This window comes from Salmo trutta, chromosome 2 (assembly GCF_901001165.1).
Source record: "Salmo trutta chromosome 2, fSalTru1.1, whole genome shotgun sequence".
Classification (NCBI taxonomy): Eukaryota; Metazoa; Chordata; class Actinopteri; order Salmoniformes; family Salmonidae; genus Salmo; species Salmo trutta.
Genome location: NC_042958.1, coordinates 47217347 through 47242153, shown reverse-complemented (window position 1 = coordinate 47242153; position 24807 = coordinate 47217347). Strand labels below are relative to the sequence as shown.

Below are 24807 nucleotides of genomic sequence, written 5' to 3'. Positions count from 1 at the left end.
CACAGGGCTATATAAACATCACACCACATCCTATCACCTCGACAGATGGACCTCATTTCGCAGCAAAGACTCCTGGGCCCCACCAGACCTCATGGAGACCCAGGTACAGCTGCCACACACCTCGCTGACCATACCCGTTTATTTTCTCCCGGCTGCTGCGTTATATTTCACTAAGAATTATGGGATCTCTTTTGAGGAGACGGTTGAGGGACAGAGACAGGACAGGATGATGACGAAGAGATGGAGGGATGGAGAGATGGAGGGAACATACAGAGGACAGGATGCTTGTGGATCAGGTTTCAGCTCTGAAAAGTCTACCACCCCCCTCTGCCTCCCTTGCAATACGACCTTCTATCAATAGATCCATTCCCCCAACCTGGCCCCATTACACGCACACATACACACCACACACACACACATACACACCACACACACACATACACACCACACACACACATACACACCACACACACACATACACACCACACACACACACATACACACCACACACACACATACACACCGCACACACATACACACCACACACACACATACACATCACACGCACGCATACACACCACACACACACACACCACACACACACATACACACCACACACACACATACACACCACACACACACACACATACACACCACACACACACATACACACCGCACACACATACACACCACACGCACACATACACACCACACACACACACACCACACACACACATACACACCACACACACACATACACACCGCACACACATACACACCACACACACACACATACACACCACACGCACACATACACACCACACACACACACCACACACACACATACACACCACACACACACATACACACCACACACACACACTTTAGTCTACCTACAAACACAAGCATTACGCAATAACATCTGCTAAATATTTGTATGCGACCAATAAAATGTGATTTGATTTTTATTTTATACCCTCCCCCCACACGCACACACACACACACACACACACACACAGATTTATTTTTGTATAATGCCAAGACCTTCTGGGTAGTAAACATGTTTGACCATTAAAAATCCTATTGTCCCTAACTCCTAACCCTAACACACACACACCCTTTAAGGAGAAAAACACATGTGATTTAATGTGAAGTTAACGTGATAGTGTGACAACATGTGAGCACATGTGAAAACACGATCTCATGTGAAATTAATGTGACAACATGAGGATAAAAATGTTCAAAGTGATACCATGACACTACACATGTCACAATTTTTGAGCACGTTTGAAAACACAATCTCTTGTGATTAATATTGTTTACAACATAGGGATGCAACATTTCCAGATGATAGCATTGTAACAACTGTCTTCAGAAATGGACCAAGGCACAGCGGGAATGTGGATACTCATAGTTTTTTTAATAAACACAAGTAAAGCATCCGCAGGGAAAAACAACAAACTCTACTCACGATGACAGGAACAGTTTTGCAGGCACACAACACGCAGTGCAAAAACAACTACCCACAACCCCAAAGAAAAACACACACTACTATATAGGACTCCCAATCAAAGGCAACTCAACACACCTGCCTTCAATTGGGAGTCCAATCACCAACACAACACTTAACACACACAAAAACCCTGCCACGTCCTGACCAAAACTAATACAATTGCTCCCTCTGCTGGTCAGGACGTGACAGTACCCCCCCCTCAAGGTGCAGACCCCGGAATGCACCTTAAAAAAGAAAACACAAAAAAATCCCAATACCCCAACAAAACCCATAAACAATAACCCCTAAACAATAAGGGAGGGAGGGTGGCTGCCGTCAACGACGGCACTGTGCTACACCCTCCCTCCCCAACCCACCTATCCTGGAGGTGGCTCAGGTGCAGGACGTGGACCTCGCTCCACCTTCGGCGTCGCCCACTTCGGTGGCGCCGATAGCTGCACCGGGCAGACGGGCCACTCGGGCTGACCCTGGCAGACGGACCACTCTGGCTGGGCCGGAGGACAGGCGGGCCACTCGGGCTGGGCCGGAGGACAGGCGGGCCACTCGGGCTGGGCCGGAGGACAGGCGGGCCACTCGGGCTGGGCCGGAGGACAGGCGGGCCACTATATGCCTGATGCGTGGGGCTGGTACTGGACGTGCCAGCCTGGAGACACGCACCTCCATGCTAGTGCGTATAGCGGGAAACACCAGACCGTAGAGGCGCACTGGCGGTCTTGAGCGCAGGGTTGGCATCACCCCTTCCGGCTCGATGCTCACTTCGCCCTGGCACATGCGGTGCGCTGGTACTGTGCCTACCGGCCTGAAAATCCCAGGCCTCACCACAGCCCCAACCCCAAAGCATGGGACCTGTCCAGTCTGTCTCTGCCCTACAAGGGTACGGGGAGCTGGCCTGGGGCTCCAATTTCGTCCCGCCAAACAGCCCTTGTGCCCCCCCCCCAAAAAAAAATGATTGGGGCTGCCTCTCGGGTTCCCTTAGTTCCCTTAACTTGTCCTCCCAGAATCTTCGCTCCATCTGCCAAGTCCATCCATCCACGCTGTTCTCCTGTGGCTCCCTCCTCTTCCGCTGCTTGGTCCTTTTGTGGTGGGTAGTTCTGTAACAACTGTCTTCAGAAATGGACCAAGGCACAGCGGGAATGTAGATACTCATAGTTTTTTTAATAAACACAAGTAAAGCATCCACAGGGAAAAACAATAAACTCTACTCACGATGACAGGAACAGTTTTGCAGGCACACAACACGCAGTGCAAAAACAACTACCCACAACCCCAAAGAAAAACACACACTACTATATAGGACTCCCAATCAAAGGCAACTCAACACACCTGCCTTCAATTGGGAGTCCAATCACCAACACAACACTTAACACATACAAAAATCCTGCCACGTCCTGACCAAAACTAATACAATTGCTCCCTCTGCTGGTCAGGACGTGACAAACATGAAATTACATGTGACAACATTTGAGCACATGTGAAAGCCGAGATGTCAAATGCTATTCAGAATACTTTACTTTAAAAGGCATTATTGATATTAATTGAATTTAAACAGTCAAGGACCCCTGCAGGTTTTGTCTAGTTCCCGCTTTGTTCCAGGGACGTCCCTAGAACGTTGTGTCATTGTCCAATGGAGGTTTTTGTCTAGTTGCGGTGAAAATACGGTACATCTACAACATTCCTGTATTTTTACAGCTAAATTAAGGTGTTAATTAACAGCATAATGATTACTTAGTACTCAATTTCCCTTGGGATTTGAACTCACAATCTCTTGAGTGCAAACTATCCAAAACTCATGCTCAACCACCAGGTCTAAGGGAAAGTTAGGGGATATAATTATTGCCAAGAATACATTTCTGCACTTTGCCTAAAGTTTTTGGAAAAATACATTAAATATATACAACAACTTGAAGGTGTATTTTCTATAAAATGACTGTATGCTGCTCTAGTCTGATTTAAATTACTGTAAAATCTTGTATAATTTTGTAATGTGAACAAAATTGGGACTAAGCCTTAACCTGTTATGGCTAGGGGGCAGTATTTTCACGGCCGGATAAAAAAACGTACCCGATTTAATCTGATTATTACTCCTGCCCAGAAACTAGAATATGTATATAATTATTGGCTTTGGATAGAAAACACCCTAAAGTTTCTAAAACTGTTTGAATGGTGTCTGTGAGTATAGCAGAACTCACATGGCAGGCAAAAACCTGAGAAGATTCCAAACAGGAAGTACCCTCTCTGACCATTCCTTGGGCTTCTTGGCTCTGTTTAAAGAAAATTTAGGATCTTTGCTGTAACGTGACACTTCCTACGGCTCCCATAGGCTCTCAGAACCCGGGAAAAAGCTGAATGATGTAATTCCAGCCGCTGGCTGAAAAACTTTAGCGCGTTTGGATGGTGGTCGATCAGAGGGCCATCAGACTGAGGCTCGTGCACGAGGGGATCCCATGCTTTTACTTTCTCTCTCTTTGAACGTAAACACGCTTTCCCGGTCGGAATATTATCGCTTTTTTACGAGAAAAATTGCATAAAAATTGATTTTAAACAGCGGTTGACATGCTTCGAAGTACGGTAATGGAATATTTAGAAATGTTTTGTCACAAAACGAGTCGGGTGCGTAACCCTTATTTACCCTTTCGGATAGTGTCTTGAACGCACGAACAAAACGTCGCTATTTGGATATAACTATGGATTATTTGGGACCAAACCAACATTTGTTATTGAAGTAGAAGTCCTGGGAGTGCATTCTGACGAAGAACAGCAAAGGTAATAAAATTTTTCTTATAGTAAATCTGACTTTGGTGAGTGCTAAACTTGGTGGGTGTGTAAATAGCTAGCCCTGTGATGCCGGGCTATCTACTTAGAATATTGCAAAATGTGCTTTCACCGAAAAGCTATTTTAAAATCGGATATAGCGAGTGCATAGAGGAGTTCTGTATCTATAATTCTTAAAATAATTGTTATGTTTTTTGTGAACGTTTATCGTGAGTAATTTAGTAAATTCACCGGAAGTTTGCGGGAGGTGTTCTAGTTCTGAACGTCACATGCTAATGTAAAAAGCTGTTTTTTGATATAAATATGAACTTGATTGAACAAAACATGCATGTATTGTATAACATAATGTCCTAGGGGTGTCATCTGATGAAGATCATCAAAGGTTAGTGCTGCATTTAGCTGTGGTTTGGATTTATGTGACATTATATGCTAGCTTGAAAAATGGGTGTCTGATTATTTCTGGCTGGGTACTCTGCTGACATAATCTAATGTTTTGCTTTCGTTGTAAAGCCTTTTTGAAATCGGACAGTGTGGTTAGATAAAGGAGAGTCTTGTCTTTAAAATTGTGTAAAATAGTCATATGTTTGAAAAATTGAAGTTTTTGTATTTTTGAGGAATATGTAATTCGCGCCACGCCCATCATTGGCTATTGGAGCAGGTGTTCCGCTAGCGGAACGTCTAGATGTAAGATGGGATTTGAACTCATAACCTCATGGTGACTAGCAACTTAAAACATCCAACTACAGCGCAGCTACACCACCAGATCTGTGAGCTAGAATGAGATACGGCCACAGACTTATTGTCAACAATCCATTTCTTCACTTCGCTAAAAGCTGCCCGGAATCAAGGAAATAATTGTACAATTATCATCACCAATGTAACATCAACGTAAAACTAGCAGTGCTAAAGGACACTTGACGTAGAGTATACAATAAATATTTGAAAACGGCTACAGTGGCGAGTGACGGGAACCCTGCTTCCATTAGGCTGCTCTCATAGACGACCATTGAGTGAGAATGGAACAGAACTCCATCACCTTAGCATTACGATACCTTAACATTATCACAGAGCATGTCCTCTGTATTCTCTCTATTGTTGTCATAGAGACCCAGTTCCCCATGTCTATTGATGTTACAGTAATCGTGGCATCCATTTGTAGATGCTCTGGATGAAAAGAGAGATTAGCATGTTTACAACCTCTCGCTTGTTTTTGTCTTTGAAGAGCTATCTTTAATCATCCCTCTTTCCATCTCTCTGTGGAGCTCCATACCCCCCACTCCTAGGCCACGGGGACAAGCCCAAGCAGCCATAGGTATTGATCCTGGCGGAGTGGAGGGTAAAGTACGTGGGAGTTGGGGGAACGATGAGCCTGGGTCTCAGCTGGGCCGAGGGTAGCAGGTGGGGTTCGGGGGAAGCCTCTGGAGTCCCATCACCCCCGTGCTGTGTGTGTGTGTGTGTGTGTGTGTGTGTGTGTGTGTTAGAACAGATGTAAGATGGTGGAGTAAAACTACATAAAGATATTGTTAATGTGACAGAATAAACTGCATCAACTACCAAATCTGTTTAGTCTGTATACAGTACATTAAGAAGCAATGTGTCAATGACAAAACATTGAAATTGTTCTCTTATTGATACCCACACAGTGTGGATGAGTGAATGAGTGAATGAGTGTGTGTGTGTGTGTGTCTGTGTGTGTGTATATATATGTGTGTGTCGGACTGAGCGCCCACTCATCCATTTCGCTGCACTGGGGACCATTAAGGCTCCAATCCATTGTAGCGTTGCCCTGTCCACTTCCAGCAGACATCCATCATAGCTGGGCCCAGACCGCCCTGCCTCCCCTCCTTAACCCCCCCAGAGAGAGCCTTAATGAGGGCTAGATCACCCCGGTCGTCTGGGCCTTATGGAGATCAGATCAAACTGTACAGTACTGGGATGGGATGGCTGGATGGGCCACATCTGATTTAATATAGATATATACATGTGTGGGAGCACAAACAGACAAACACACACACACACACACACACACACACACACACACACTCATGTATTTCCCCTTTATGACATTATTAATATGTCATAACAGAATTCAGACTCTGCTACTCTTAGCCCAGTTTTCACTCTCCCATTCAAAAAGCCATGCTTTCAAAGAATCCACTAGACTCCCTTTCCTGTCAGACGTGATCTCACCTAACACACCCCTTCAGAAGATCACATGTTTCGGCAGCCGTTCTTCAGCCATTTGCACGGCAATTATATTCCTGTGTAAAAACACAGACGCACATGTGCAACGTCAAGCCCGGGATCCATTGGTATAAATTGATACGCTGCTTTTAGCGAGTTAATCTGAATTGCAAATGAACCACAGCCATGTGAGAACATCTGACTCTGTAAAGAACACTAAACTGGAATCTGTCATCGGGGATGCCTTCTTCTCCGGATCTAAACAGAACTACCTATCTAAACCTCTGACTGGCTGCCATGTTGAATTATTAGTAAACAACAAATTGATTGCAACACTGTCATCTATACTTGTGATACTGACCACAGGATTTGTAAAGACAGATTCATATACAGTGAGAGAAACACAATTCCTATATCAAAAGACAAATACAGCAAAATTTTTGATGACTGGTTAAGAAAATGAGAGAAAACTATACAATCCATTATCTCTAGTGGTAGCTCTGAACAAAATAATATATCTAAACGCAACATGTAAAGTGTTGGTCCCATGTTTCATGAGCTGAAATTAAAGATCCCAGAAATGTTCCATACGTACAAAAGCTTATTTCTCTCATTTTGTGCACAAATTTGTTTACATCCCTGTTAGTGAGCATTTCACCTTTGTCAAGATAATCCATCCAACTGACAGGTCTGGCATATCAAGAAGCTGATTAAACAGCATGAGCATTACCCAGGTGCACCTTGTGCTGGGGGACAATAAAAGGCCACTCTAAAATGTGCAGTTTTGTCACACAACACAATGCCACAGATGCCTCAGCTTTTGAGGGAGCGTGCAATTGGCATGCTGACTGCAGGAATGTCCCCCAGAGCTGTTGCCAGGGAACTGAATGTTCATTTCTCCACCATAATCTGCCTCCAATGTTGTTTTAAAGAATTTGGCAGTACGTCCAACCGCCCTCACATCCGCAGACCACGTGTAACCACGCCAGCCCAGGAACTCCACTACTGTCTCTTATGACCGAAAAGAGCTTCTGGACATCAGAACAGCGATTACTCACCTCGAACTAGACAAAGATGTTTTCTTTAATGAGTCCAACACAAAGGATATACTGCTTTCTCAAGACAAGGCCCAAATCCCCATCATCTGCGTGAAGAAAAGACGGAGGAAAAGATGGGAGGAGGGCGGGGTGCCTTGTAAGAATTTGCAGGCGATTATGTAAACCACCACTTCTCTCCATATTATTTGCCAACGTGCAATCATTGGAAAACAAACTGGACGATTTACGATTAAGGCTATCCTACCAACCGGATATTAAAATCTGTAATATCTTATGTTTCCCCGAAACGTGGCTGAACGACGACACAGGTAATATAGAGCTGGCTGGCTTCTCCGTGCATTGGCAGGACAGAGCAGCTACGTCTGGAATGACGAGGGGCGGGGTTGTGTGTTATTTGTCAATAACTGCTGGTGCACGATGTCTAATATTAAAGAAGTCTCGAAGTATTGCTCGCCTGAGGTAGAATACCTAATGATAAGCTGTAGACCACACTATCTACCAAGAGAGTTCTCACCTATATTTTTTGTAGCTGTCTATTTACCACCACAAACCGATTCTGGCACTAAGACCGCACTCAACGAGCTGTATAAGGCCATAAGCAAACAGGAAAATGCTCATCCAGAAGCGGTGCTCCTAGAGGCGGGTGACTTTAATGCAGGCAAACTTAAATCAGTTTTAACTCATTTCTACCAGCATCTCACATGTGCAACCAGAGGAAAAATAACTCTAGACCACCTTTACTCCACACATAGAGACACAAACAAAGCTCTCCCTCGCCCTCCATTTGGCAAATCTGACCATAATTCTATTCTCCTGATTCCTACTTACAAGATAAAACTAAAGCAGGAAGTACCAGTGACTCGATCAATACGGAAGTGGTCAGATGACACGGATGCTACGCTATAGGACTGTTTAGCTAGCACAGACTTGAATAGGTTCCGGGATTCATCCAATGGCATTGAGGAGTATACCACCTCAGTCACTGGCTTCATCAATAAGTGTATCGACGACGACGTCCCAACAGTGACCGTATGAACATTTCCCAACTAGAAGCCAAGGACTACATGCAAAATCCCCACCGAGCTAAAGGCTGGAGCTGCCGCTTTCAAGGAGCAGGACACTAATCCGGACGCTTATAAGACATGCCACTACGCCCTCAGACGAACCATCAAACAGGAAAAGTGTCAATACTGGACTAAGATTGAATCCTACTACACCGGCTCTGACGCTTGTCGGATGTGGCAGGGCTTGAAAAATAAGACCGACTACAAAGGGAAATCCAGCCGGTGCTGCCCAGTGACGCCAGCTTACCAGGCGAGCTAAATGCCTTTTATGCTCGCTTCGAGGCAAGAAACACTGAAGCATGCATGAGAGCAGCAGCTGTTCCGGATGGCTGTGTGATCACACTCTCCGTAGCCGATGTGAGCAAGACCTTTAAACAGGTCAACATTCACAAAGCGGGGCCAGACGGATTACCAGGACGTGTACTCAAAGCATGCGTGGAACAACTGGAAAGTGTCTTCCCTGACATTTTCAACCTCTCGCTAGCCAAGTCTGTAATACCTACATGTTTCAAACAGACCACCATAGTCCCTGTGCCCAAGAAAGCGAATATAACCAGCCTAAATGACTACCGCCCCGTAGCACTCACGTCAGTAGCCATGTAGTGCTTTGAAAGGCTGGTCATGGCTCACATTTTATTTTTTATTTCACCTTTATTTAACCAGGTAGGCCAGTTGAGAACAAGTTCTCATTTACAACTGCGACCTGGCCAAGATAAAGCAAAGCAGTGCGACACAAACAACAACACAGAGCTACACATGGAATAAACATACGTACAGTCAATAACACAATAGAAAAGTCTATATACAGTGTGTGCAAATGAGGTAAGATTAGGGAGGTAAAGCAATAAATAGGCCGTGGTGGCAAAGTAATTAGAATTTAGCAATTAAACACTGGAGTGATAGATGTGCAGAAGATGAATGTGCAAGTAGAGATACTGGAGTGCAAAGGAGCAAAAAAATAAAAAAATAACAATATGGGGATGAGGTAGTTGGATGGGCTATTTACAGCTGGGCTGTGTACAGGTGAAATGATCTGTAAGCTGCTCTGACAGCTGATGGTTACATCAACACCTTCATGCCGGAAACTCTAGACCCACTCCAATTCGCATACCGCCCCAACAGATACACAGATGATGCAATCTCAATCATACTACACACTGCCCTTTCCCACATGGACAAAAGGAACACCTATGTGAGAATGCTGTTCATTGACTTCAGCTCAGCGTTCAACACCATAGTGCCCACAAAACTCATCATTAAGCTAACGACCCTGGGAATAAACACCTCTCTCTGCCACTGGATGCTGGACTTCCTGACGGACCACACCCAGGTGGTAAAGGTAGGCAACAAGACATCTGCCACGCTGATCCTCAGCCTATAGGGAGGAGGTCAGAGACCTGGCTGTGCGGTGCCAGGGCAACAACCTCTCTCAATGTGAGCAAGACAAAGGAGCTGACCGTGGACTACAGGAAAAGGAGGGCCGAACAGGCCCCCATTAACATCCCCATTAACATTGACGGGTTGAAGTGGAGCGGGTCAAGAGTTTCAAGTTCCTTGGTGTCCACATCACCAATTAACTATCATGGTCCAAACATACCAAGACAGTTGTGAAGAGTCCACGACAACACCTTTTCCCCCTCAGGAGACTGAAAAGATTATTGTTATGTAATTTTGTTGTGTTCACTTTAGATTCGTATTTTTTTTCACTTTAGTTTATTTAGTAAATATTTTCTTAACTCTATTTCTTGAACTGCATTGTTGAGTAAGGTCTTGTAAATAAGCATGTGACATTTGATTTGATTTAATCATCATCCTCTACAGAACACACAAATAACGATACATACCTAGACCTAAACATCAGCGCCACAGGTAACTTCCTCAAAGCTGTGAACGAGCAGAGAGACAGTGCAAGAAGGGCCTTCTTTGGCATCAAAAGGAACATCAAACTCAACATACCAATTAGGATCTGGCTAAAAATACTTGAATCAGTTATAGAACACATTGCCCTTTATGGTTGTGAGGTCTGGGGTCCCCTCGCCAACCAAGATTTCACAAAATGGAACAAAAAACAAATTGAGACTCTGCATGCAGAATTCTGCAAAAATATCCTATGTGTACAATGTAAAACACCAAATAATGCATGCAGAGCAGAATTAGGCCAATACCCGCTAATTATCAAAATCCAGAAAAGAGGGGTTCAATTCTACAACCACCTAAAAGGAAGCGATTCCCAAACCTTCCATAACAAAGCCATCACCTACAGAGAGATGAACCTGGAGTAGAGTCCCCTAAGCAAGCTGGTCCTGGGGCTCTGTGGGGTCTGTTTGTGTTTGTGAACAGACAGCAACACAATTAGGACAGCAGGACAGCAACACAATTAGACCCAACCAAATCATGAGAAAACAAAAAGAGAATTACTCAACACATTGGAAAGAATTACCAAAACAACTGAGCAAACTAGAATGCTATTTGGCCCTAAACAGAGAGTACACAGTGGCAGAATACTTGACCACTGTGACTGACCAAAACTTAAGGAAAGCTTTGACTATGTACAGATGTAACAGTGTAGGTTCCGTTCCTCTCTTCGCCCCAACCTGGGCTCGAACCAGGGACCTTTGCACACATCAACAACTGACACCCACAAAGAATCTTTACCCATCGCGCCACAAAAGCCACGGCTCTTGCAACGCAAGGGGAAAACCTACTTCAAGTCTCAGAGCGAGTGACATCACTGATTGAAACACTATTAGCGCGCACCACCGCCGCCAACTAACTAGCTAGCCATTTCACATCGGTTACACTCACCCCCCCCCTTTGACCTCCTCCTTTTCCGCAGCAACCAATGATCCGGGTCAACAGCATCAATGTAACAGTGTAGGTTCCGTCCCTCTCTTCGCCCCAACCTGGGCTCGAACCAGGGACCCTTGCACGCATCAACAACTGACACCCCACAAAGCATCGTTACCCATCGCGCCACAAAAGCCGCGGCCCTTGCAACGCAAGGGGAAACCCTACTTCAGGTCTCAGAGCGAGTGACACGTCACCGATTGAAATGCTATTAGCGCGCACCACCGCTAATTACTTAGCCATTTCACATCGGTTACACAGACTCTGTGAGCATAGCCTTGCAATTGGAAAGGCCTCACATTAAGCCAAGGTCAGTAAAACTAGGAATCTGAGACAGTGTCAGGATAAAACCTCAGCCCAGTCCTCTTCCAGAGACTAGCTCTTCCCTGCCTGGTTAAGGGTGGTTCCTCTCAGGCTAGAGACTAGCTCTTCCCTGCCTGGTTGAGGGTGGTTCCTCTCAGGCTAGAGACTAGCTCTTCCCTGCCTGGTTGAGGGTGGTTCCTCTCAGGCTAGAGACTAGCTCTTCCCTGCCTGGTTGAGGGTGGTTCCTCTCAGTCTAGAGATTTGAATTTCCTTAAATCAGATAGGGCCTCCTGAGTGGCACAGAGATCTAAGGCACTGCATCGCAGTGCTAGAGGTGTCACTACAGATCTGGGTTCGATCCTGGGCTGTCGCAGCCGGCCAAGACGGGGAGACACATGAGGCGGCACACAATTGGCCCAGCGTCGTCCGGGTTAGTGGAGGGTTTGGCCGGCCGGGATGTCCTTGTCCCATCGCGCTCTAGCGACTTCTCGTGGCGGCCGGGTGCGTGCACGCTGTCTTCAGGTCGCCAGCTGTACGGTGTTTCCTCTGACACATTGGTGCGGCTGGCTTCCAGGTTAAGCGAGCAGTGTGACAAGAAGCTTGGTGGGTCGTGTTTTGGAGAACACAGTTGCAGCGATGGGACAAGACTGTAACTACCAACTGGGGGGAAAAATTTAAATAAGCAGATTTAAAAAAATATTTTTTTCCCTTTCTATCCAGTAAATACCTATTTAAAAGCAAAATATATATATATATATGTGTGTTTTGTGCACCTGACCCTGCTCTTATCAACTGTACTTGCAATGTCTTTATGCTGTACCGCTTCCTACAGTGTAGCCAATGATAGATATGGTGATGTAATGATATATGGTTAATTATGTAGTGTAATTGGGAGCTCATCATTATCTGTGGGCGTAAACTGACCTGGTGTCAGGGGTCAACCTGCCAGGCCTGGCAGCGATGTCAAGTGGCCTGACACTTTCAGTGCCCCATCTGGTCCTGGGGATGGGACAATCTGTTGTCACTCTGGGACGTCACTGAGACACACACACACTCACACACACAATGGAGACGTGGTAAACGTGTGTGTGTGTGTGTGTGTGTGTGTGTGTGTGTGTGTGTGTGTGTGTGTGTGTGTGTGTGTGTGTGTGTGTGTGTGTGTGTGTGTGTGTGTGTGTGTGTGTGTGTGTGTGTGTGTGTGTGGAGGAAGGAAGGTAGGTAGGTAGGTAGGGAGAGAAAGAGCGTCCATGCGTGTTTGTGACCAATATCATGTTGGTAAAACACAGAAAACACACCTCTAACTTTCAATCAATCTCACCTACTGACCCTGTAACCATTAAATCACACTGTCAGAGGTTACAGAATACCAATACTGCATCACCAGTGGTAGAAAAGTACAAAATTGTTATACTTTAGTAAAAGTAAAGATATCTTAATAGAAAATGACTCAAGTAAAACTGAAAGTCACCCAGTAAAATACTACTTGAGTAAAATTATAAAAGTATCAGGTGTTAAATGTACTTTAGTACAGTGGTGGAAAAAGTACTAATTTGTCGTTCTTCAGTAAAAACAGAAGTAAATGCTGTACACCACATTCCTTATATTAAAGCAAACCAGACGGCACAATTTTTATTACAGTTTTTTACAATTGCTAGGACCCATTTCTCAATACTTTCACTTTTTCAAAACCCTTCTCACAGTGAACACAACATCAGTCTATGTGGGCTAAACTGTGGATCATTTTTCATTGCTTTGGCACAAAATGCATTCAATGACTACATCTTTCAAATTTCATGAATTCTTTTCTCACTCAGACACAACCACGACCAAAACTCTATGTGGCTACAGGCCAATTTGGACATGTTTACATACTCTTTTCAAAACTGTTCAACTTAAGTTCAAAACCTAACATAACACAAAATTGAATAAGACAGCAATTTGCTACATTTCTACACTAATACCGTATTGAAATACATTCCAAATCAAAAACATTAAATATTATCAAAACAATTAGACCAACCACAGCTGATTCCCATTGTAGCTGAACTCCTACCCAGGTGTTAGTCTTTCAATTACATTACCATCTATACAAAAGGGGACATCTTAGAAATAATGCAGTGATAGAGAAGGTGCTGACAGAGGAAGAAGAGAGGCTGGGAGAGGGAGAGTGGTGGAAGAAGACTGAGAGGAAGATCAAGTGCTGTAGTCTCAGATGAGATTAGGGCTACTATAATTGATCATGTAATAAATCATGGTCTATCAATGAGAGAGGCTGGTCTGAGAGTGGTGCAGACAAATCTGCAACGCCCAACAGTGGCATCTATTGTGAGAAATTTCTGGCAAACAACCGGTAAGATGCGCATTCTACCAGAGCATCTGGCTGAACTGCACACTATAGAAGTAAATTGAGCAAAGCCTCCAAACCCACTTGTGTGTAATTGTTTTTGTATTTCTGCTTAGGACCCAACGGTTACCTCCCACAGGCAGGAGAGGTAGGATTTTCACTGCTGTGCAGGAAGCTGCAATCGTTGATATTGTCATCAGAAACAATGGCATAAAACACAGAGATTCGGTACAGTGTTGGCAGACAACATTACATTTGTAAATATGCACAATGTAAGCATAACTATTTCTAGTGTCCTGAAACAACATCAAGTCAGGATGAAGCAGGTGTACACTGTCCCCTTTGAGAGGAACTCTGAACGAGTCAAGTAACTCTGGAACCAATATGTTCAGGTAAGATGACTATAAAATACACAACTGGTTTTGAACAAAACCAAACAGGGCAGAGGCACACAATGGCATGTTTTTAGGTATAATATAAACTACCGTAATAGCCTAACTCTTATATTGCCTTGTGGATTTATTCTAGAGAGTCATGGAGATTGAAGCCAGGCAAACACCCCACATATTAATCTTTGTGGATGAAGCTGGTTTCAACTTGGCCAAGACACGGCGGTGAGGAAGGAATGTGATTGGGAAAAGAGCCACAGTGGATGTCCTGGGCCAGAGGGGTGCCAACATCACAATGTGTGCAGCAATATCCTCTGATGGATTGCTGTTACACAAACCGCGAATTGGGCCATACAACACCGAGCGTCTCATTTCATTCCTGGATGACCTCTATGGAAGGGTTGTGCCAGGTGAGGAAAGGGTTACAGTGACATCGGCCAACGTTTGTAATTGTATGGGACAATGTGGCATTTCTCCACTCCAGTGCAGTCACAGAGTGGTGTGCAGCCCATCCCAGGATGATGTCACTTTTCCTCCCACCTTACTCACCATTCCTCAACCCCATAGAGGAATTATGTTATGTTATGTTATGAATTACATAATCAAATGTCCCTCCTGGGCGCAAGGAATGCTGGATACATATCTACAGAAGATTTCAGGGATGGACCAGGCATGCCAAAAGATTCTTTCCTAGGTGTTTTGCCCAAGATGAGATGTAATGTGGATGTGAACCTGTGGCCAAATGCAGAAGACAGGGTTGACTAGCATTGCTACTGTATCTGTATCGGTAGATGGTGTATGTACAAATTCTTGTATTTTGGAATCACTCAATGCCAAAAAAATGACATAAAACATATTGAAGCATATTGCATCATGCCTGATTCATTCCTGTAACATATACTGCAGTGAATTCTAAACAGTAGAGAGGTGTCATTCTTGTTTTGTGAAGACATTTGACAGAAGAAAATGTTGTGTAATGCTACCTGTTGTTAGTGTTGTTTAGGTCGTTGTTTTATGAGTGACAACGTGTGCTTGTTGGGTGACAACCTTTGCTAGTGTTATGGAAGAATGAGTTGATTTGAGACATGTATGAAGTGATTTGGTAGTTTTAGTGCATTTTGGATGTGAAATGAACTGCTGTGCCAAGCTGAAAGTTGGTTATGAGAACTGTGTGAAGAGTTTTGAAAAAGTGACCTAAGTATTGAGAAATGGGTCCTAGAGATTGTGTAAAAAACTGTAACGGACAGACGGGCACACTCCAACACCCAGACATAATTTAAGAACACAGTATTTGTATTTAATGAGTCTGCTAATTTAGAGGCAGTAGGGATGACAATGCATTGATAGGTGTGTGAATTGGACCATAATTCTGCCTGAGCATTCAAAATGTAACAAATACTTTTGCGCGTCAGGGAAAATGTATGCAGTAAAAAGCACATTATTTTCTATAGGAATGTAGAGGACTAAAACTAAAAGTTGTCAAAAATATAAATAGTAAAGTACAGATACCCCCAAAAACGACTTAAGTAGTACTTTTACTTAAGTACTTTACACCAATGTGCATCACTGCATCCTAAACCAACCGTTCAGTTCCACGCAACCTCTCTAACCTAGATGATAAGATTTTAATCCAATGTTTAATCTGTTATGTAGTTACAGTTTATGCTACATGCACACACACTATAACCCTGTGTTGGGGAATGTAAGTGTGTGTGTGTGTGTGTGTGTGTGTGTGTGTGTGTGTGTGTGTGTGTGTGTGTGTGTGTGACTCTAGGATCAGTAGGAGCCGACTATGGTAACATCTGGCCTCAGCTGGAGAGATGATTGCTCTGTGATAACTCATCCAGACCCTCCCTGCAAATAAACACACACACACATACACACACATACACCCACATACACACACATACACCCACATACACACACATTCAGATTAGCATGGCCAGCTGGCAGTCTCCCTCTGTCTGTCAACTAGACCAGTTTGCAATGGGTATGTTTGAATACGCCAACAACAACAAACATTATTCCCGTGATCTTTCCATGTTGCAGGCTGCACAGTGGTTGACAATGGCTGCACAGTGGTTGTACAGTGGTTGCACAGTGGTTGTACAGTGGTTGCACAGTGGTTGTACAGTGGCTGCACAGTGGCTGTGGTTGACAATGGCTGCACAGTGGTTGCACAGTGGTTGCACAGTGGTTGCACAGTGGTTGTACAGTGGTTGCACAGTGGTTGCACAGTGGCTGCACAGTGGCTGCACAGTGGTTGACAATGGCTGCACAGTGGGGTTACAGTGGTTGCACAGTGGTTGTACAGTGGTTGTACAGTGGCTGTACAGTGGTTGCACAGTGGTTGTACAATGGTTGTACAGTGGTTGTACAGTGGCTTTACAGTGGCTGTACAGTGGCTGCACAGTGGTTGTACAATGGTTGTACAGTGGTTGCACAGTGGTTGTACAGTGGTTGTGTAACCGATGTGAAAACGCTAGCTTTTTAGCGGGGTGCGCACTAATAGCGTTTCAATTGGTGACGTCACTCGCTCTGAGACCTTGAAGTAGTTGTTCCCTTTGCTCTGCAAGGACCGCGGTTTTTGTGGAGCGATGGGTAACGATGCTTTGAGGGTGGCTGTTGTCGATGTGTGCAGAGGGACACTGGTTCGAGCCCAGATAGGGGTGAGGAGAGGGACGGAAGCTATACTGTTACCATTGCACAGTGGTTCTACAGTGGCTGTACAGTGGTTGTACAGTGATTGTACAGTGGTTGTACAGTGATTGTACAGTGGTTGTACAGTGATTGTACAGTGATTCTACAGTGGCTGTACAGTGATTCTACAGTGGTTGTACAGTGGCTGTACAGGTGTTGTACAGGTGTAGCACAGTGGTTGTACAGTGGTTGTAGTAAAGGTGTTGTACAGTTGTTGTACAATGGTTGTACAGTGATTGTACAGTGGCTGTAGTACAGGTGTAGTACAGGTGTAGTACAGTGTCTTCAGAGAGTATTTATTACCCTTGACTTATTCCACATTCTGTTGTGTTACAGCAATACCCCAAAATGACAAAGGAAAATATGTTTTTAGAAATGTTTGCAAATGTATTGAAAATGAAATACAGAAATATTTAATTTACATAAGTATTGACACCCCTGAGTCACTATATTGTGGAAGCACCTTTGGCAGGGATTACAGATGCAAGTCTTTTGGGTAAGTCTCTAAGAGCTTTCCACAACTGGATTGTGCAACATTTGCCCATCATTATTTTCTAAATTCTTAAAGCTCTGTCAAATTGGTTGTTGATCATTGCTAGGCAACCGTTTTCAGCATACCCATAAGATGATGCTGGCACCACTATGCTTGAAAATATGGAGAGTTGTACTCAGTAATGTGTTGTGTTGGATTTGCACCAAACATAACACAGGACAACAATTAATTACTTTGCCACATTTGTTGCAGTATTACATTAGTGCCTTGTTGCAATGTTGCTGATCCATCCTCAAGTTTTCTCCTATCACAGCCATTCAACTCTGTAACTGTTTTAATGGCACCATTGGTCTCATGGTGAAATCCCTGAGCGATTTCCTTCCTCTCCGACAACTGAGTTAGGAAGGACGCCTTTATCTATGTAATGACTGGGTGTATTGATACACCATCCAAAGTGGAATTAAAAACTTCACCATGCTCAAAGGGATATTCAATGTCTGCTTTTTTATTTGTACCTATCTACCAATAGGTGTCCTTTTTTACAAGGCATTGGAAAACCTCTCTGGTCTTTGTGGTTGAATCTATGTTTAAAATTCACTGCTCGACTGAAGGACCTTACAGATAATTGTGTCTTGGGTACAGAGATGAGGTAGTCATTCAGAAATCTTGTTAAAGACTATTATTGCACACAGAGTGAGTCCATGCATTTGATTTGATTTATTAGGATCCCCATTAGCCAACTCCAATGGTGACAGCTAGTCTTACTGGAGTCTGACACATAACGAAAAAGACAAAACACTTCACAATTTGCATGTAGTGTGTGTGTATCTATCAGTTCCACATACATGTCAGTACATACACACAACAAGTAGGTCACATGGGGGAGAGGGGTTGCTTTATTTGTTTTTTGAAACCAGGTTTGCTGTTCACTTCCGATATATAAGATGGAAGGGAGTTCCATGCACTCATGGCTCTGTATAATACTGTACGTTTCCTTGAATTTGTTCTGGACCTGGGGACTGTGAAAAGACCCCTGGTGGCATGTCTGGTGGGGTAAGTGTGTGTGTCAGTGCTGTGTGTAAGTTGACTATGCAAACCATTTGGAATTTCCAACACATTAATGATTCTTCTAAAAACAAGCAATGCAGTCAGTCTTTCCTCAACTCTTAGCCAAAAGAGACTGGCATGAATAGTATTAATATTAGCCCTCTGATTACAATGATGAGCAAGATGTGCCGCTCTGTTCTGGGCCAGCTACAGCTTACCTAGGCCTTTCTTTGCAGCGCTTGACCAAATGATTGGACAATAATGAAGACAAGATAAAACTAGAGCCAAGGACATCCTGGCCGGCCAAACCCTCCCCTAACCAGGACGATGCTGGGCCAATTGTGCTCCGCCTCATGGGTCTCCCGGTCGCGGCCGGAGACAACACAGCCAGGGATCGAACTCGAACCTGTATTGACACCGCCTTAGACTGCTGCGCCACTCGAGAGGCTTGAGGTCTAGAACTTAGGGAATGATTTGTACTAAATGCAATGCTCTTTGTTTTAAAGATGTTAAGGACCAGCTTATTACTGGCCAAACATTCCAAAACAAACTGCAACTCTTTGTTAAGGGTTTCAGAGACTTCATTAGCAGTGGTTGCTGATGCGTATATGATTGAATCATCAGCATACATGGACACACATGCTTTGTTTAATGTCAGTGGCAGGTCATTGGTAAAAATAGAAAATAGTAGAGGGCCTAGAGAGCTGCCCTGCGGTACACCACACTTTACATGTTTGACATTAGAGGATTCATTTAAAGAAAACCCTCTGAGTTCTATTAGATGGATAGCTCTGAATCCACGATATGGTAGAGGTTGAAAAGCCATAACACATAGGTTTTCGCCACAACAGGTTATGGTCAATAATATCAAAGGTCGCACTGAAATCTAACAGTACAGCTCCCACAATCTTCTTATTATCAATTTCTTTCAATTTGTGTCAGTGCAGCACATTTTGAGTGCCCTTCTCTATAAGCATGCTGAAAGTCTGTTGTTACTTTGTTTACAGAGAAATAACATTGTATTTGGTCGAACACAATTTTTTCCAACAGTTTGCTAAGAGCCGGCAGGAAGCTGAAAGGTCTGCTGTTCGAACCACTAATGGCCACTTAACTATTCTTGGGTAGGTAGATTACAGGCATTGGTTTCAGTGAGAAGCTTCCTCTTGATTGGACAGCTTGATGATAACCAGTCAATATTCAGGTCCCCAAGAAAGTAGACCTCTCTGTTTATATCCCATACACTATCAAGCATTTCACACATTATTTAGATACTGACTGTTAGTACTTGGTGGCCTATAGCAACACCCCAAAAGAATAGGATTTAGATGAGTCAGGTAAACCTGCAACCACAACACTTCAATAACACTTGATATAAGATCTTCTCTAAGCATTACAGGGATATGGCTCTGAATATATACAGCAACACCTCCCCATAAGCATTTCTGTCTCTTCTATAGATGTTATATCCTTGTATTGCTACTGCTGTATTATCAAATTAATTATCTAAATGAGTCTCTGAAATGGCTAATATATGAATGTTATCTGATGTTAGAAAGTTATATATTTCAAAAACCTTATTTCTAAGGCTACATATATTAATATGGGCTATTTTCAGCCCTTTCCTGGGTAGCAGCAGTGATAGATATAATATGGAAAATAGAAAACAAAGCAAGAGAAAAAAATATCCATTAATCAGTTGGTGTGTGTAAGTGTGTGTGTGTGCTGAGGGGTTGAAGCTAAGAACCCATAGGCTTGGCTCTCTCATCCTTCTAGGCTTTTGGTAGGGAGGGTGGAGCCTTCTGGCAGCTTTAGTGTCATGCCTGCTCCCGCTCTCCCTCACTGGTGCTCGAGGGCGCCAGACTGCCTATCATTACGCACACCTGTCACCTTCATTACACGCACCTGCACCTCATTGGACCCACCTGAACTCCATCATTATTTGATTTCCTCCCCTTTATCTGTCTGTTTCCTCTGTTTCATCCCTGTGTCAGCATTGATGTCATTATTTTGTCCCCTGTCCAGATGCTGGTCCTATCCTGTTTCATGTCCGTTGTCTATTAAATGGTCTCCCTGTACCTGCTACCTGTCTCCAGCGTCGATCCTCACACTTAGGATAGTCCTCGTTGAGGAAGATATATGTTCCTCTCAAGTTCTTGGCTCTTTCCAGAACAGCTACCTTGTCCTTGAACCTCAGGAACTTGATCACTATCGGCCTGGGCCTGTCACCTGTGCTGGTGGTGGGTTTTCCAGTCCTGTCGACACACTCCACCTCAATTTTTCCTTTGGTCCATCTTCAGTTTCTCCAAGATCATTTCCCTCACTTTGTCCTCAGACTCCATCCTGGTCTCATGTGGAGATTCTGCAATTCCGTCCACAACCATGTTGTCACGCCTTGATTTCTCTGTCATTGTTATCATAGATTCACACACAGAACTGATGTCCTCTCTCAATGACTTACAGCTTGCTGTCATCTTGCCGCTCTCCTATTTAAACTCATCGAGTTGATCCTGGGAGAACTGCAAACTGTTCTTCAGGTCGGCTATTCTTTTATTAGTTGAATCCACTAGTATTTGGACAAAACATTTCAAGCTATTTTCTTGTTGTTCTAACAACTGCTTGCAGAACTACACTGCTCAAAAAAATAAAGGGAACACTAAAATAACACATCCTAGATCTGAATGAATGAAATATTCTTATTAAATACTTTTTTCTTTACATAGTTGAATGTGCTGACAACAAAATCACACAAAAATAATCAATGGAAATCCAATTTATCAACCCATGGAGGTCTGGATTTGGAGTCACACTCAAAATTAAAGGGAAAAAACCACACTACAGGCTGATCCAACTTTGATGTAATGTCCTTAAAACAAGTCAAAATGAGGCTCAGAAATGTGTGTGGCCTCCACGTGCCTGTATGACCTCCCTACAACGCCTGGGCATGCTCCTGATGAGGTGGCGGATGGTCTCCTGAGGGATCTCCTCCCAGACCTGGACTAAAGCATCCGCCAACTCCTGGACAGTCTGTGGTGCAACGTGGCGTTGGTGGATGGAGCGAGACATGATGTCCCAGATGTGCTCAATTGGATTCAGGTCTGGGGATCGGGCGGGCCAGTCCATAGCATCAATGCCTTCCTCTTGCAGGAACTGCTGACACACTCCGGCCACATGAGGTCTAGCATTGTCTTGCATTAGGAGGAACCCAGGGCCAACCACACCAGCATATGGTCTCACAAGGGGTCTGAGGATCTGATCTCGGTACCTAATGGCAGTCAGGCTACCTCTGGCGTGCACATGGAGGGCTGTGCGGCCCCCCAAAGAAATGCCACCCCACACCATGACTGACCCACCGCCAAACCGGTCATGCTGGAGGATGTTGCAGGCAGCAGAACGTTCTCCACGGCGTCTCCAGACTCTGTCACGTCTGTCACATGTGCTCAGTGTGAACCTGCTTTCATCTGTGAAGAGCACAGGGCGCCAGTGGCGAATTTGCCAATCTTGGTGTTCTCTGGCAAATGCCAAACGTCCTGCACGGTGTTGGGCTGTAAGCACAACCCCCACCTGTGGACGTCGGGCCCTCATACCACCCTCATGGAGTCTGTTTCTGACCGTTTGAGGCCTGCTGGAGGTCATTTTGCAGGGCTCTGGCAGTGCTCCTCCTGCTCCTCCTTGCACAAAGGCGGAGGTAGCGGTCCTGCTGCTGGGTTGTTGCCCTCCTACGGCCTCCTCCACGTCTCCTGATGTGCTGGCCTGTCTCCTGGTAGCGCCTCCATGCTCTGGACACTACGCTGACAGACACAGCAAACCTTCTTGCCACAGCTCGCATTGATGTGCCATCCTGGATGAGCTGCACTACCTGAGCCACTTGTGTGGGTTGTAGACTCCGTCTCATGCTACCACTAGAGTGAAAGCACAGCCAGCATTCAAAAGTGACCAAAACATCAGCCAGGAAGCATAGGAACTGAGAAGTGGTCTGTGGTTACCACTTGCAGAACCACTCCTTTATTGGGGGTGTCTTGCTAATTGCCTATAATTTCCACCTGTTGTCTATTCCATTTGCACAACAGCATGTGAAATTTATTGTCAATCAGTGTTGCTTCCTAAGTGGACAGTTTGATTTCACAGAAGTGTGATTGACTTGGAGTTACATTGTGTTGTTTAAGTGTTCCCTTTATTTTTTTGAGCAGTATATTTTTGTTCATTTAAAAGATCCTTCACCTTCACTGTCCTCAACGGTACTCCCGCCAGCTTTGGTCTTTGTCATGGTAGCAACATAGGTTATGCTGTTACTCCTCATAGTTCCAGACAGGGCAGGTCACAGGGAAGATTGAAAACAACAACAACAAACAGCAGGGATCTAGACAGCCACAAGCCCGGGACAATCCGCAGTTCCATGGCTTGATATCTTGATAGGCAGCTAGTTAGCAGCTAGGCTAGCTGCCACGCCAAACAGCTCCTCAGACCTGGCCTTGGTCGGCAGAATCACTGGACAGATAGTAGTGGTTCCAGCAACTGATGCCAACAGACAATAGACTTTCAAAACTTTCCAAAACAACAAACCGAGCTCTCCCTCATTCCTTGTTCAACAGGAAGTGATGCAACTTATTATGTGACTTAAGCACATTTTTACTCCTGAACTGATTTAGGCTTGCCATAACAAAGGGGTTGAACACTTATTGACAAAAAAAACATAATTCCACTTTGACATTATGGGGTATTATGTGTAGGCTATCGACAAAACATCTAAATTTAATAATAAATGTAAGACAAGAACATGTCGAAAAACTCAAGAGGTGTGAATACTTTCTGAATACTTTTTTCTATGCAAATCGTTCTGTAAAAATGAATGACCGACTAATTCCACCATGCATGCATTATGAAGCAATAAACAATAACCATCTGATTTACAGCTGTAGGTGCACTGAGGCGAAAACATGTCTATGGAGTTAAATGTACTGAAATGCACTCAAACAAAATTCATTGGACATCAACTCCCATTCTATAAAAAAACAGACACGTCCATGCGATATGTGGTTTCCACTAGATAGCACAGCCACAAAGTCAAAATGGGCTACATCTTAAAAATGGATGAAAACAAAACATTTCGTTTTGGTCTTAATTTAAGGTTAAGGTTAGGATTTTAAAAAATCTAATTTTAAGAAACGGAATTATATAAATGGGCGGGGTTTATGCATTTGTGGCTGTGGTAACTAGTGACAACCACGATATGTACCTGTACCAGTCCAAACCTCGTGCGTAATGCCGGTCAAAGAAGTGCGGTTCAGAGCCCAGCGCGCGGATGTCCGGGTGCAGCCTGAGAAACTCCAAAAGAGCCCTCGTGCCACCCTTCTTTACCCCTATAATGAGGGCTTGGGGTAACCGCCGTGTCGCCATCCAATCTTTAACCGAGTTATTCGTCTCCAAAACCGACGTTATTGTGCTCCCCTCTCCAGCTACTGGGTATCCATCTTCATTCTGTACCATTACAACGTCCTTATACAACGTCCCGTTTCTGTCATGATACCATCCTGATAAAAGAAACTCACTGGCAGGTCTGTGGGAGACGGAGTTTTCCCTTATGTCCGACTCGCAGCATCCCGCGAGGAAGTAGAAAAGAGAGACACCGATTATTCCCAGAGAGAGCATGATTAGAAGTTTTTGGAGGACCCTCCTGATGTCCCTGTCCGTTGGGTTGCTGTGGTGAAAAGCTGCCATCGCCTTCCCGAGGAGTCCCATCCGAGGAGGACCATTCTACTGCAAGCTCAGCTCACTTAACTTCCTTCACCTCTGTGAAGACACGAAAGATTTTTGAGCAGCTCAGAGAAAATAAAGGCTCCATAGTGACGCTACGTGGATTCCACAAAATTGCCAACAAAGTCGCCGGTTTGCCCGCGTCCCATCTTTCCCTTTCGCGGTTCATTGTGCGCGTCAAGGGATCAATTCCTGTGTTATGTCCAAATATTCACCCACTTAGTCGATCCCACCGACATGTAGTATAGTCTACAGCTTTTAATATTCGCGGCGCATGGCTGGAGTGATCCTTCTCCCTGGGATTACCCGCCGTCTCCCTCCATGGGTCTCCAGGGACTGCGC

The 24807-nt window shown here is 44.4% G+C and overlaps 1 protein-coding gene across 1 annotated transcript in view; it reads right to left on the bottom strand.

The window, feature by feature from the left end:
• The window catches only part of LOC115156101 (heparan sulfate glucosamine 3-O-sulfotransferase 6), a 31778-nt gene extending 7280 nt beyond the window's left edge, over positions 1-24498 (bottom strand). Inside the window, exon 1 of the mRNA XM_029703405.1 lies at positions 23948-24498. Within this exon, the coding sequence (XP_029559265.1) occupies positions 23948-24450 (503 nt within the window). The 5' untranslated portion in view covers positions 24451-24498. The remainder of the gene's footprint in view (positions 1-23947) is intronic.
• Positions 24499-24807: the final 309 nt, after the last annotated feature.